This window comes from Eublepharis macularius, chromosome 1 (assembly GCF_028583425.1).
Source record: "Eublepharis macularius isolate TG4126 chromosome 1, MPM_Emac_v1.0, whole genome shotgun sequence".
NCBI classification, from domain to species: domain Eukaryota; kingdom Metazoa; phylum Chordata; class Lepidosauria; order Squamata; family Eublepharidae; genus Eublepharis; species Eublepharis macularius.
This window is the reverse complement of record NC_072790.1, coordinates 116,311,308-116,327,124: the sequence shown is the minus strand read 5'-3', so window position 1 is coordinate 116,327,124 and position 15,817 is coordinate 116,311,308. Positions and strand designations below refer to the sequence as shown.

The 15,817-nt window shown below is 38.8% G+C and overlaps 1 protein-coding gene across 1 annotated transcript in view; it reads right to left on the bottom strand.

Moving 5' to 3' along the window:
- Positions 1-15,817, bottom strand: part of EYA4 (EYA transcriptional coactivator and phosphatase 4) — a 236,115-nt gene that overhangs the window by 17,198 nt on the left and 203,100 nt on the right. Inside the window, exons 14-18 of the mRNA XM_054978088.1 lie at positions 14,870-14,959; positions 7,826-7,884; positions 7,560-7,720; positions 5,805-5,919; positions 1,923-2,044 (exon numbers count right to left, since the gene is read on the bottom strand). Of these exons, the coding sequence (XP_054834063.1) occupies positions 1,923-2,044; positions 5,805-5,919; positions 7,560-7,720; positions 7,826-7,884; positions 14,870-14,959 (547 nt within the window). The remainder of the gene's footprint in view (positions 1-1,922; positions 2,045-5,804; positions 5,920-7,559; positions 7,721-7,825; positions 7,885-14,869; positions 14,960-15,817) is intronic.

Below are 15,817 nucleotides of genomic sequence, written 5' to 3'. Positions count from 1 at the left end.
ACTGTGTCTGTGTGTTAACTGTCTCTGGGGAGGCAAAGTTAATCGTACTTCTTAACCACCCTATGCCTAAACAAGTCACACAGACAAGGCTGGACACTGCCAGGTAAGTCATGCAGCAAGTTCTCCCTCCACTGGGAGGTATGGCAGGGCCAGATCTAGCGTGCCCAGCGCCGGGGGCAACGCTTGTAGGTCCTCGTGCGCACATGCACCGCGCGCATGCTCCCGACGCGGCATGATGACATCATTTTGGTGACATCATTGTGCCGGCGCCGGAGGCAGCATGCAGGGCTGGGAAGCCGCCCGCACCATTCGCTTCTCCACAGGCAAATGGCGCGGTCGGCTTTGCAGCCCCCCATGCTGTCTTTCGCCTGCCCTGTGGGACAGGGGGCAGCCGGCTGCCCCCTCTCCTGCGGGGCAAGCAAATGGCGTGGGCGCCTGCGCTGCCCTTTGCCTGCCCTGCGGGACGGGGTGCTCGGCAAGCCGGCTGCCCCCTGTCCCACGGGGCAAGTGAAAGGCATCACAGGAGCCTGTGAGGCTGCCCGCGCCATGCACCTGCCCCGCGGGACAGGGGGCGGCCGGCTTTCCCCTCTCCTGCGGGGCAAGCGAATGGCATGGGCGCCCGCGCTGCCCTTTGCCTGCCCTGCAGGACAGGGGGTGCACTGCAAGCCAGCCACTCCCTGTCCCGCTGGGCAAGCAAAAGGCAGCACGGCTGCCCATGCTGCCGCCTGCGCGCTCCAGCAGCTGGGAGCTGCTCCCAGCGCCCCCTCCCTGGCGGCGCCCGGGGGCAGACTACCCCCTGCCCCCCCGATCCGGCCCTGGGCAGGGGAAGAGCCCTTTGTCCCTGAGTACCTCTGTGAGGCCTCAAGTGCTTCTTCACACAACCTAGCCAGTCAAAAAAGGGAAAGCAGTTCTCTGCAAGGTCATGTCTGAGGCTTTACTTTATTTGTAAGTGTCAAAAAAATCCTGGCAGGAGTAGAAAGGGAAGTGTGCTGTCATGAGGCCTTTGTCCATGAATGCTTTGTGGCCACAACCTCCTGGCAAGAGAGGGAAGAGGAGTATGCCTCCATGAGGCTTTCATCAATGAGTGCTTTGCTGCTATACTCTGCCAACCATAGTAGGAAGGGAAGAATGCCTTTAAGTGTAAGCTCTTTGTTGCTGAACGTTCTCAGCTTACGCAAGGAGGGGACCTCACATCTATGAGGTCTTTGTCTGAAAAGTAAGATTTGAGGCTCTGATGTCTTCAAGAAAAGAGAAAAGGCTGTGGAAAAAAACGGGAGTTTTCTCGTGCTAAGAAAACATAGTTGACAACCTGGTAGCCAGACAGAGCCAATGGGTATTGTTGAGGGAAGCCCTTCCCTCTGCTCAGTAAAAGGAAAACAACCCTGTGACCAGAAGAAGTATTTTCCCAGAAGTTGATACTGCCTCACCCTACCACTGAAGAATATTGCAGATGGGTGTGGGAGGGTCTTGAGATGAACTGCATATCGATTGTCATAGTCATGTTCCAATAACCACCTGTGCCATGAGTGCAGTCTCTCTCAAACTAACATTTCTACAGTTATCTTGATTTCTGGGAATACCAATTGCACTTTACTAGAAACTAGTTATTTTAAACTTCAAACGTTAAGAAGCTCACGGCTCCAATGAAGTTGAACCAAACTTCAGATACCAATTTCTATAGAGGGATTTGGTTGAAGTGAAAAATACCAAAGAATTTCCGTAATCTGATACAGTATTCATAAAAATATGCGATTTATGTACATTACCATTACCAATTAATTTTGGCCCTGTGGCTCTTCATACATATCTATGACAAGTTCCTTGGAAATTTATGTTCAACCTAAAGTGTTCTATTATCAGGGGAAATGGGTCTGAAACCCAACTACAAATGAACAGAAACTTTAAAAGATTATTTTTCTTACCTATTTTGGTTGCACTGTAAATATTTTCAATGGGAAAACATCCTCCTAAACTATATAGCAGGACTTTTGCAAGGGCTGGTATAAGTTGGGTTGTTGTTACCAAGACATTTACGCAGTTACTCCTATAGAGAAAAGCACAGCATAAATCTATGTAATGGTAACAGTTTCTTTAAAACAAACTGGCTATATGCATGACATTATTTATTAATCCAAATCTCACCCATCAGCAAGATATTTGTTTTGAAATTAAATCTTAATTACGCTTCTGCACAACTCTGATCTGAGAATATTATTCCGTAGATACAAATCAGAGGTCCTTGAGTGCCAGATCTGCAGAAGTACTGGAGGACATTCGCTAATTTTTTTTCTCTGGCCACCCCACTGCCAAAAGGCATGCCATAGACAGCCTCAAAAACAATTCTGACATCATAATAAAGAAAGCTTAAGTTGACAAAGAGGGTGCAGTTGTCATCCTGGAACAAGTGGATTATATACATGAGGCCAAGAGACAACTCTCCAATGCCTCTTACAAACCACTTGCCTCAGACCCTACAGAGGAATACCAGAAAAATCTGAACAAGATTATGAAGAAGCTGTCCACTCATAAATAAGAACAATTTGGTATGGACACACCCTGTGACCCTCATCCAGGGACTTCTATCTACTACCCAAGATACACTGATGTACAAACCCAGGATGGTCCATTGTCTTAGGTATTAGCACTTGGTCTGCAGTAGAACAGCAGGATTTGAGTTCAGAGGCACCTTAACGATCAACAAGATTTTCAGAGAATAAGCTTTCAAGAGTCAGAGCTACCTTCTTCAGACACAAGTGGGAATGGAGAACCATTTTTGGATTATAATACTTACTCAATAAGGGAAAGGAGCAGATTAACAAACCCAGACTGGTACCCAGAGCCAGCCTGCTACAAGACAAACTCAGAGGAGGTAACAGCAGAACACCACTGGTCATCACCTACAGCTCACAACTTAAACCACTTCGATGCATCACTGATAGCCTACAGCCTTTCCTTGATAAGGATATTGCTATTTCAAGGGCCTTGAGCGGAAGGACTTTCCTTGTTTACAGGCAATCCCCTAACTTAGAACAGCTTCTCACCAATAACCATGGGCCATCTAACAGAGAAACAAACCCAAGAACCAAACCTTGCAACAGATGCCAACTTTGTCCCCATATACATTCTGGCAACACTGTTTCAGGACCAAATAACAGCAGCTACATCATCCTGGGTTCATCAACTTGCACATCATCCATTTTAAAATATGCCTCCATGTGCCAACAATGCCTTTCTATTATACATTGGACTAATGTGTCCATCTCTGCAGGAGAGAATCAATGAACACAAATCTGATACAAGAAATCACAAAAGGTACCAGTAGTGGAACATTTTAATCTTCCTGGACACTCTACCACAGACCTGAAAGTTACTATTCTACAAAAATACTTCAAAGTGAATATACAGTATGAATGTGCTAAATTAGAACTTATCAAGAATTCTGACATTATGGCTTAAACAGAGACTTGAATTTCCTTACTGACTACTATCTCTAACAACTCTATTGGACCCATTTTATAAAAATTCTGTTACCAATATCAGTTAATTTTCACTTAAACTTCAGACTACTGCTCCTTGAGTTGACTTCATCACCTTGCATATCCTGTTCTAGTAAGTTATAGAGAGAATTTACAAATGAAAGACTCAACTTCTCTGTCTCATTTCCCTTTCCTCCAAGTTGTAATCTTTCCCTTAAGTAGAATTCCCAGTTTGAATTCCTTTCACAGATCTGCAGAAGTGAGCTGTGACTCATGAAAGGTCATATTAAAATAAATGTTGTTATTCCATACAGTGTCACTGGTTTCATTTTGCTATAAAACACTAACATGGCTACTCCTTTGCAACCCTCAAGCTTAATAATATAGTGTTGTTTGCTTGTTAATTTTCTAACTTTCTAGAATTCAAGTCATATGTATGTGGACACAGAAAGTTTCTTGTGTATAAAATGTTTCTGGATGTTTAAACAAGGCTGGGACCTGAGCTGGATAGCCCAGGTGAGCCTGATCTCATCAGATCTTAGAAGCTAAGTAGGGTCGGCCTTGGTTAGTAATTGGATGGGAGACCTCCAATGAAGACCAGGGTTACTAGAGGCAGGCAATGGCAAACCACCTCTGTTGTCTCTTGACATGAAAACTTCACTAGGGGTCACCATAACTCAGTTATTACTTGAGGGCTTTCTCTACCACAAACAAGGCTGGAAGTGCTCCATATGATGCCCAACAATGACAAAAAAAAACCCCTTGATTTAAAGCTTTTTCATAATTGCACTAGATTATATATCCTCCTCATTTAAATGTAATTAATGGAGAATTTTTGTATAATTTAGAGATTACACCAATCTATGTTCTACATGCCACTCAGTGAGCAACTTATATGTGAAATTCAAGGGCTTATGAATCTACTTATTGTTCACTGTTACTTGTAACTCGTTTGAAAAGTTCCTACAGTCTTCTGATGGGTAACATTAGTCTAAAAGAACAAGACAATGAGCCTTGCAGATAAATCTATGGTTATAAATAGTGATAGGAGGAATAAATAAAATGTTAGCAGAGGAATAACTGAAATGTGGCTAGACCTACAGGATAGGTAATCAGAGAAAGGGTGCATTTTAGAGATGGAGTTGCTAGGGATTCTTCTGGGGTCAGGAAACAAATGAGGGAGCATCTGAGAGCATAGGCCTATTTCTGATGTTTGCCCAGAGATCACTTAACAGGAGGAAATTAACCATTTGAAGCAGTGGAACAATGTGTTCAGCACGTAACGCACATATAAAGCAAAATGCTTTCCCACAATTAGTGTAGCAGTGCATCTCTTGAGTTAACAAAAATGTAAAAAATGCTCACAGAATGATCTGAGCTCTGTACCTGAGTTGTATACTGCACTGAAGCTTAATTGTATTTCCCTTAATGTTTAATTACTTTAATTTTTCAGATTACCCAAGAAACATACCACTGACTACTTACATTAAAGAAACCCCCTTAAGCTCAGTGACAGTTAGAGCAGTCCAGTACAACAAAAAAGTAAATTGTCCCCCGCAATTTGATCCCCCGCCTCTCTCACACACACACACAAACACTCCCTGCCAAGTCTTACTGAAATAAGTTAATATTACTAATTTCAGGATTACAACTTTAGTACCTTCCAGATCCCTTCTCTATTTTTAAAAGGAAATTTTGATTCTATTAGTCCATGGCTCTGAACTTCCAGACAGACGATTCAAAAGCCTACAAATACTAATGCTCCTGATTTAGCATTAATAGAGTCCAATGGCTTGGATGTTGCTGTAAATTTTTGTCATTGAAAGCCATTTCTATCAGTAAAAGCATATTTCCGTGCGTCTTCCTCACTCTGCAGCCTCAAATGCTCCTGAAATGCTGTTCCTGGGGAACAAGGGACGCCTAGGAACAGCATGAGAGGTGAGTCTGCAGAAGTTTTTTTTATTAGCAGAAATTTAGAGTGGAACTCAAGCCAATAGTTTGGCCATTTTGAAAAAAAGTATTGGGAGCGCTGACATAAATAGAATTCTGTATGTGTTAATATACATTAAAATAGATGTTTGCTCTTATTTTAAATAAGGCCTAGTGCCAAGGAACTTGTGCTCCTTATGCCAGGTGCAATAGGCAGAAAAATATATGTAGCATGTAGTCTTTAACATGCACAGGGCTACAAGGCTACACAGAAAGCTAGTTTTTTAAAAAAAATAATAACAAGATAACCTATTACATTATAAAACCCTTTCCTCTTCCACATCAATTTTGCCTTGTTCTGAGGCTATTCTGCTGTATGGCAAACAACCACCCACTCACCGTGTACTAATAATTGATAATGATTTAAGTGCATTCGTCAGCCAGGAGTCAGTGAGGGCTTCAATCTCTGCTCTTAACTGTAGCCATGCATCTCTTTTTGCAGGGCCAAGAAGTCCTGGTAAGAGAAGGAAAATATGTATTGTCAAAAATGCATTCAGCTGTAGCAGGAATTTTTAGATTTTGCCATCACACAACTGTTTGAAACAATTAACTGAAATTCTCCCATGGAAAGAAGCCATATTTAGCTAATTCGCTTACCCGCCGATACAAAATTTGAGCAGAGTGTATACAAATGCTTCATACAAGAATGTAATGTGGGCACAGATAGATATTTCTAAAACATAAGTCTGATTAATCTCTAATACTTAATGCTTAAACTTTGACTATAACTTTTTTGAGAAAGGAAGATGAAAGAAGCATATGCCAGCTGCTTGTAAGAATGCAAAAAATACCAATGGTGGTTCCAGGATCTCTTCTGAAATCGTTGGGGGGCAAATCTGTGGGTCAGGGAAAAATCTGAAACTGTATTGAGAATGTCTACAATTTTTGTACATTACATTATTAAGAAGTCTGTATAAAATTCAGATTTCAAGTGCAGAGAGCATAAAACGCCTTTCTATTTACCTGAGAGACCTTTCTGCAGAATATCAAAGTCAGGATAAGATTCTCTTCAGTAGAGATTGGCAAACTGTTTTCTCTTGTTTTACTAAACTGCATGTAATTTGTTGCTTATTGGAGATATGTTTGAGCCATTTTTATTCAGAATATAATGGCGATGTTGTTAACCAGAAACCATTCTAAATGAACACCGTACACCTGCATTAAAAAAACCAAAAACTCCACCGGCCCTAGGTCAAAGTGCTGGTTTTGACCTGAATTTGACCTAAGCAGTCTGGGACCAAGGTACATAAAAAACTGCATCCTCTTCAATGAACTTGGCAGCCTAATATCATGTACCAAAGTTCTCTGGGTGTTCCCACCTCCTGAAATTAGGTGGGTGGTGATCACATAGAAGGCATCTGCTTTGGTTATAACTCATTTATTTAACTCCCTCCTGAGGGAGAGCTAATGGATGTCTTTTCTGCTGTCTTTCAGTAGCAGGCACTATCTTCTTTGCTTGTGCATTTTTGTGTGTTTTGTTCTCCTATTCCGCCTCTCCATTGCTGCCCATCCTGTGTCTAGCAGGCTGAGTGTTTGTACATGAAGATTTACAAATTATAAGAAGAAAAAATAATACATCCTGTATACTGCTTCAGTGTGTTAGACACAGAGCTGAACTATATATTTAGAACCATCATGAATGCAGTCATATTTGCAATGTATCATTTTAGATTGCAAGTGAAGAATCACACTTGACTGTTCCTATACGAAGCCCAACATCTAACTTTCCTGTACATAGAAAATGTACAGGTGCCTTTCTCTCATATGTTGATTTTCACAGGAAGGGAGTTTTTTTAAGGTGAGAAAACATTAGAGATATGATCCTGCCTCTATGAAGGGATACAGTGTATCAAAGGCTGTTCTATGTTGTAGTCAAGAATACATTTTTACTAATATTTTTATCATTTTTTTTTAAAAAAAATGTCTTTCTCTGGTTTTTTTTGTACGAATAAAATACCAAAGCACCCAAAAGTTCAGAATGTTTTTAACAATAATGTGAAATTCAAGACATTAGTTTTATCAAGAGGATTTGCTTGGGTAGTATTTAGAGGACAAATGAAACTGACAAGTTTTAAAATTAAAAAAAACGCTCACCTCCTACATTGTTCTTGTAAGTATTATACAATTCTTTCACCCTTCTGTAACGGAATGCCAGTTTCCTCATCCAGTCAACTCCTCCTCTTACACCTGTTGGCAGACAAAGGTTTGCACTACTTGCAGCTGCATGGAAGCCATCAGTTGCAAAACTGTAGGTACTGCAAACACCCAAAATATGTCACAGTGAATACTTTTTCTTCTTATAAAATAAAGATTATTTTATATTATTGTTAATTTTGTTTTTTTTTAAAGGCATGGCTTACCTTAGGTCTTGTCCATTGTCGTCTGAAGAAACATCATCTATATGTACTTGATCACATTCCTGTTGAAAGATTCTTTGTTAAATTCTTTAAGTTTGTTTGCAATAGTTACATGATTTGGTAATGCTTCAAAGATATTACATATACAAATGTGGAGTTGCATTTGTGGCCACCAGAAGATGGCAGAATCTGCACACTGAAGTCTAATCAGCAAGCTTGTCATTCTTTTAGCAAATTCTAGTCGAGTAGCCATGTTAGTTTGGTGCAGCAAAATTGAACAGGAGTCTTGTGGCATCTGTCAGTTTATATGGGCTGCCGCCCACTTCATCAGACAATTCTGATGAACATGTTGTAAGATGTTCTTAACAGAATCAACTTTAACCTCCTTCCAAACTGGGGTACTCCTGAGTTTATCATTGTACTTGAAACTTTAACTTGCTGTGGGAACCAGGATCACTTTTTCTTTTACAATTACATATATTTAAAAATGACCCGTTCTGTAACATTGAGATTTAGTACATCCCAACCTATGTACTTGCCAACCACTTCCATGTATACTTGTATAAGAAGACAGCTACTTGAACTGCAAATGATGAGGTTACTGCTCTTCACAGTAAGGTAAATTATGTGTGTGACGTAACTTTAAAAAAATTAAAATGATTTAAGTCTTTCTGCAATTCTCTGATAATTTAAAAAGAGAAACAGATAGAGCCATCTGAGTCACCCAGTTCAGACTAGATTTCTGCCCAGGCATACATGGCTATATCTCTAGTTCCAATTTACTATTACAACTGTGCAACTGCAAAAGTTGAGTTAATAGTTATACTTGAAAATAGACAGATACTTAGATTCAACACTGAAAACACGTTTGTGTTAAGAATGATAATATTTAAAAGTTATGGGACAAAAAAGTACTGATAAAAAGACCTTAATTATGTAAAGAGAAGAAGCAACATGTATGTGTGACCTGCATAGCATTTTTCTGCCTCTCCAGGTGGGAGTTCCAAATGCCTGCATGGTTGAGAGTCCATGGGGTGGGGTTGGGGAGCTAGAAATCACCCAGTTATCAAGTTGATATCTCAAGTGTTGAAGGACTGATAAAAAATAATAACCTCCAAAATCTGGTGAATTCCCAAGGTGCAGGAATAATTACTTGGAGTTCAATCAGAAGAGGGAAATGTGTTTGTGGGTAATTCCCAGCTAACTCCTTTCAAAGACTAAGGAGATTATGATTGCAGTATCACAGTGCAAGAATGTAGATGGAGATTGGCATCTGGTTCTCATGTGTTTTTAACTTCAATAAATAGCAGTCATGGGGTTGGGTGATACAAAATTATGACTAGAACATAAGCAGAGACTGCTGGACCAGACCAGTGGCCTACTAGTTGTCCTGAAGTGCCAAACAAGCAGGATATAGAGATTGAGGACATGCTGCTGCCTCTCCCTCATTGGTATTCAGAGGTTTGCCACCTCTGTAGATGGAGGCTCCCCTTCAGTCACCATGACCAGCAGCCATGGATGGACCTCTCCTCCATAAATCTAACCTCCTTTAAAAGCTATGTTCGCAGCCATCACCACATTCTCTGTCACTGAATTCCACTCATTGAGCAAAAAAACCCCTTCCTTTTGTCAATCCTGAACTATCCATAAACTTCATTGGGTGACCTAGTATTATGGGAGAGGGAGAAAAAGCTTCTTCTAACCAGTTTCTCTACCCTACGCATAATTTTATAAACTTCTATCACGTCTCCCCTTACTCATATTTTTCCTAGAATAAAAAGTCTCAGAGTCTTCAGCCTTTGCAGCCTCAGAGATTCTGCAGTGCAAAAGAACCTACAAAACAGCAAAGAGTCCAGTAGCACCTTTAAGACTAACCGATTTCATTGTTGCGTAAGCTTTCGAGAGCCATAGCTCTCTTCGTCAGATGCATGAAAGGTATGAAGAAACTGGCCAGAGATATATAGGTGGTGAGGGGAGGGGGGAGAGGGTGCAGGGAGTAAGCGTCATGTAAGTTAAGTTCATTAAAAAGGAGGAATGCACAAACCAGACTGGGGGTGACCCCTCCCCTCCATGGCACAATCTGAATAGAATGCCTGAAGGCAGTTACTTTTGGTAATGAGATAACCATTCATAGTCTCTATTCAATCCAAGTTTGATAGAGTCAAATTTACATATGAATTCCAATTCAGCAGCTTCCCTGTTGGCTTTTGTTTTTGAAATGTTTCTGTTGAACTATGGTGACCTTTAAGTTCTGAATGGAATGTCCTGGTAGATTGAAGTGTTCTCCCACTGGTTTCTGGATGTTGCCATTTTTAATGTCAGATTTGTGTCCATTTAACTGTGGCTCTCGAAAGCTTATGCTACAATAAAGTTGATTAGTCTTAAAGGTGCTACTGGACTCTTTGCTATTTTGCTACTGCAGACTAACACGGCTAACTCCTCTGGATCTACATCTGGGTAGTCTCTGTATGAATACCATGGGCTAAGGAAAGGGTAATTTTTGTAAATTTTTATGGGATTTTTTTCTTTTCATTTGGCAAAATCTTTGATAAACATCTCTACTTTCTGATGTCTCCTTAGTTGAGTGTCTTTCTGCAGTATTAATGCTCATTTTGATAATCACTCACAGTTCACTGTCATTCTTGACACTGTCCCCTATATCATGTGTACATGACAATCCTTGTTCTGTTATATTGGTTTGGATGCAGTGGTGTGCTAGCAGAAATGTAAAGAGATTTACAGAATAATCCTATGCAGAGTTACTCCAGTCTAAGCCTATTGATTTCAGTAGGCTTAGACTGGAGTAATTCTGCATAGGATTGCAATATTAGAGGGGTTCTGCTTGCGAAATACCTTGTGCTTTTCTCCCTAAAAGTATATTCCAAACAGTGTTTCCACGTGCACAGGAAGTTGTGCAATTAATTTTTGGGTGGTATAAGAACCCAAAACATTCTTACAAAATAACTTGTGCAAGTAGAAAAGCAGTTTGGGATATGCTATGTTTAACCTAGATGGTCCAGGCTAGCCTGATCTCATCAGATCTTGGAAGTTAAGTAGGCTGGCGCTGGTTAGAACTTAGATGGAAGACCACCAAGGAAGACCAGGGTCATGAAGCAGAGGCAGGCAATGGCAAACCACTTCTGTTAGTCTCTTGCCTTGAAAACTCCAGTAGTGGTTGCCACAAGGTAGCTGCAACAAGACAACACTTTACTTTATACAATATGTTTAACAGCACAAGAGGCCAGTTTGAGGTTTTTTTTCACACGTCTGCCCAAGCAAGGACCCTAACACATGCTGAAACTTCCCGTATATCCAATACATCATTTCCTCAAGAAGTGCAGAGTTGGGGAATGTGGATGAATTGCAAAAGTATGCTTGTCAGGCAAGGTAGTTGGACAGCCTGAATTTGTTTCACCTGTGACTGTACACCACCATCTTCTCAGATATTTTTTCTCCCAAGCATATGTTAAGTAGGCCTGGTTTGTTCCTAGTTCTTTTGTTTCAGCAGCATGCTTGTCAGTTATTTGTGGTGGATGATTGGAGAGCATTGCTTCATGTTTTTTCCTATTCAACTTCTGGCTCCCACACATTTGATCTACAGCAGGGCTAGGGAGTTAAGGCCTCCAGGACAATTTAGAAAGCAATTTAGAAAGCCAGAGATTCATGACTGGGTTTTCTGATTATTTTTTTTTAATAAATCAAAACAGCTGTGTGGGTGGGTGTGTGAGTGGACAAGAGGAGAGACTGGGGCCATAGCTGACACTTTCCCAATGTATATCACCCTCCAACTGTTATTTGCCAATATGGAGAAATAAACAGATACAATAACGGCTTTGTTTGTGTTTGTGTTTGACTAAAAATGATAGGATGGAAAGAATGAAAATGGCGTTTGTATGCTGATGTGTTGAAAGAAACTGAAGCTTAGGCAAAAGAGGATTTGAGGGAGCTTTCTCCCAGAAAAAAAATCATAGATACCCTAATTATCATCTTGCCCCTCCTAATTTTTTTAAGATATCTCTCCCACCCAAACCAGTGAAGCAGTTCAGGAAGATATGGTTGTAGGCAGACCTGAAGGCATATGGAACATTTTTACGTAACATATTATAAGCTAAAGTTACACAATATCTAGTTTGGCTGTTGTGAATCCGATAAGCAGCACATTTACAATTAACATTTAAGTGATCAATGTCCCATTACAATCTAATAATGAAGCTATATATGAGAGAATGACAGTGATAAAAGTCCTTCCTTTCCTCATTTCCTTCCTTTTTATTATATTTTGAAAATGGCTGTCATTAATTTCTAGAATAAAAATATCAAGGACATGCATTTTTTTCTGCTTATCTTTTCTTTTTGCTTCATATGAAATTATCTATAGCAGTATCAATAAATGGAGAAAGTGGTTTTTCTATTTCTCATCTCTTTTTTTACTACTTTAGTTTAAGAACTTTGCCACTTGTCATTATGTTATACATGAGGACTAAAAGAATGACCAAAGATAAAAAATTACAGAATAATGTATAGTTTTATAGAATTATTTTCAACACAATTATTAATATTTTCCCAAATACTAGAACATCTGGAAGAAAATAATGCAACTGTTTCTATCAAATTCCAGAAGAACAGCTCGTATTTTAGGCTAAAGTCCTGAACATACTTGGACCTGCACAAACCCACTGAAGTTAACACTACATAGTTCATTTATTATGTAATTCAAGCACATTTAGGATGCCAGCTTAAATTAATTATCTCCCATTCCCAATGGAAACTAGTAATTTGGTAGCATAACATCAGGATATGGTTATTTGATCATAACAGGAGATGGAATAGAAATGGGGGCGAGGGGAAGAGTCTGCATTAATTTTAAGGTAAAATACCTTTCAAAACAGCTACAGAACTGGCTACACTCAAGTCACAGTGGGCCACTGGTTGTGCAAGTTCAAAACTAAGAAAGATAAAATATATTTTCCATTACTTAGTGTTCACAAATTTCATGTACAATAACTGATTTTTTTACTTCAGTAACATTAATTTAACTCACATCTCAGTGTACTAGTTCTTTGTAGAAATGTTTCAGAACTTGACATTTTTATTAAAGAGTGCAAAACCTACAGATGACCCACAAAAACGATCCTTTTGGAATAGGCCGTAATTTCATTATCCAATAAAAACAATGAGTCACAGCAGTAAAAACAAAAATCCTATTATATAGCGAATCTTAGAAGTTTCAGTTCGAGGGTGAACAACAACTCCTATTCACCATTATCTGCTGGAATTAGCACTAAAATTGGTATGGATTATCTGCCAAATATACAGAAATGCTTTCCTTGATAGTAAAAAAATGTAGTGTAGGTTGACTTGTTTTCACAATTTATGAGAAAAGAAGTAAAATAAACTTAAGCATATAATTATCTAACTCCTGATTTTTTTTTCAAATTTAATCTTGTGTGAGTTTGCATATATTTCCTATTTGCAGGTATTTCCTGTCCACAGCTATCATCAAATACTTAGGCACGTCCAAAATGTACAATACTATGTACTAATTTCATTCTCTGGAGGTTACTTTTCTGGCTATTGCCAAATGAAGCACCCAGTGAATATTCAAAGGAATGTCACAAGCAAGCTAAAATTTAAGACTGGAGAATGGAAATAACAGGAGTAAATTAATTGCATGAGTTCCATAATCCAGGGGGGGGCACTAAAGGCTCTGAAAATTTGTCCATCATGTGGAAGGCTTTCAGTAGATGTGCTCAAAATATTCACTGAAATGCTGGGGTCTAGTTATAAAGATACTAATACATGGAAAATTTCAATAGCTAGCAATGAAAAATGCCTACTTCCTTGCCATTGCTTTCTCAGCAGTGACTTCCTACACTTCAGTATGTCCCAAATGTGTGTTGTGATACAGGATAGTGTTGGATTGAACTGTATTGAAGTGTAAAGGTGCCTTGGAAGATATTTCAATATTCCTTTTTCAAAAGAGCTGTATAGACTCATGCTAGCAATAAATAAGCAATTAGTTGCCTTGTAAAATGGTTTGGAAATAAGGATTTAAAGGTAAATAATATAATAATTAAAAAGATCATTATTAAAATACTATGAAAAGGGTTTTACTTTATTTTTAAAAGTGTTTTAATTTGTTTTTTAAATGTAAAGTTACTGAAAATAATCCTTATGGCAATAGTTCTATTTTAACAGTGGTCAGTTCTACAAACTTTTTTTTTTTAAAAAACCCTGTTGATAGCAGAAGTTAATGCAGCATTCCTTTAGGAGAGTTAATTAAACATCTTGTTAACAAAAACAGGTATGAGTGGGAATCCTCCATAAATTTTTCAGTTTTTTTAATTTTAACATTTGTTTTTAAAAGTATATATCCCATGTTCTCAGTCTTTTGAGTCTTGAAGAAGAGTTACATTTATTTCCCATCCTCTTAGCTGACACCTTCTTCCTCACTACTCTAGGTGAATTAAGGTCAGATAAAGTACTTTTCTCTCTGATCCTAATTGATTCCATCCTCCTCCCCACCAGGGATTTTTTACTTAAAAAAAAAAGGAAAAAGTCTTTAAAAGCTTATAGTAGCCTGGGCCAGGAAAAGGGGAATCAACCCTAATTTAATCCCCTCCATTCCAGCATATCTTCAACTGTTAGATATTCTTCTAAAGTTACTAGAGGACTTGGAAGACTGTAAATAGGATCTGAAGAATTAAAGGTGTCTGCATTCTACTGATACTGCTAGATTGCACAGTCCTGAGTTTTCTAATGGTTCTTAAAAAAAAAGTGTGTATTGTGTATTCCTTGTGTATTCAGAAACTGGCCTTTCTGTCTGGGTTACCCTCTTACACTGCCATACTGGCGGTATGAGACCACTCCCTTTATTATTAGGAGGAATTATTATAATTAAATATTATGCCCTGTCAATCATTTCATGTTTCTGTCAATCTAATATTCACAGATAATTTGGCAAGAGGTTGTATCAAGTAAGCCTGCTTCTCTAAGATTATATCTGAAGCAATTTATGACTGAAAAGGAAGTTCTGTGTATACATACCTCCAAATCATTAAAAAATAAATGTGTATCAGCAAGATTGAAAATCATTTCTTCCATTCGTAGTCCAAGCGTCACTGCCACAGGTGGATCCTTAAAAAGAAGGAATATAGCTCGTGAAATGTACAAGGAGACGAAAATGAGCTGTAATTCTAAAGGTTTACTTAAGATGAATAAGAGCAAGATTCAGGTCCAGTAGCACCTTAAAGACCAATTATATTTCCAAGGAATGAGCTTTCCAGAGTCAGAGCTCCTTTCATTAGAAAGGAGGCAGAAAGTGGGAGGGGTATAATTAGAGTGTCAGGAAGCTAGCTATAAAACATGCTGTGATTAGCTTGACAAAGCATGGGTGCGAAGTGCAGAAAATTAGCATTTGTAATGTCCCCATTCAACTCTGAGGGATCCATTGTCCCAAAATTTGCAAATGAACTCAATTGCAGCAATCTCGCTTTGTAATTTTCCTTTAAAGTTTCTCTGCCTGAGAACTGCTACTCTTAGGTCAGGGAATGAAATGTCCTAGCAGATTAAAATGTTCTTCCACTGGTTTTTGAATCATGTGATTTTGGATATCAGATTTATATACGTTTATTCTTTTGTGAAGGGATTTTCTGAGGGTTTTTTTAAACCATGTGATAGTGTAGATTTTCTCACTTGTGGACTTCCGCCTGCTGTTAAGCCATTGTAATATGATTTAAAAAGGATAAAAAGCAGTCTGATTCAACAAGGATATGTTCAGACAAGCCCTGGCTTGTATTTAATTGTTTCTTTAATGGCTCACCTTGTTCTTAATTGTTCAACTATGCTTATAGTATATAAATAAAAACATTACTTTTTAGAGAGCTAAATCAAATCTTGCTTTTCATGAAGGGGGAATTGATTAAAAACTGACTCAAATTCCTAAAAAGAAGAATGGAAATAGATTGCTGGATTTGAAAAATTAAACACAAAGGA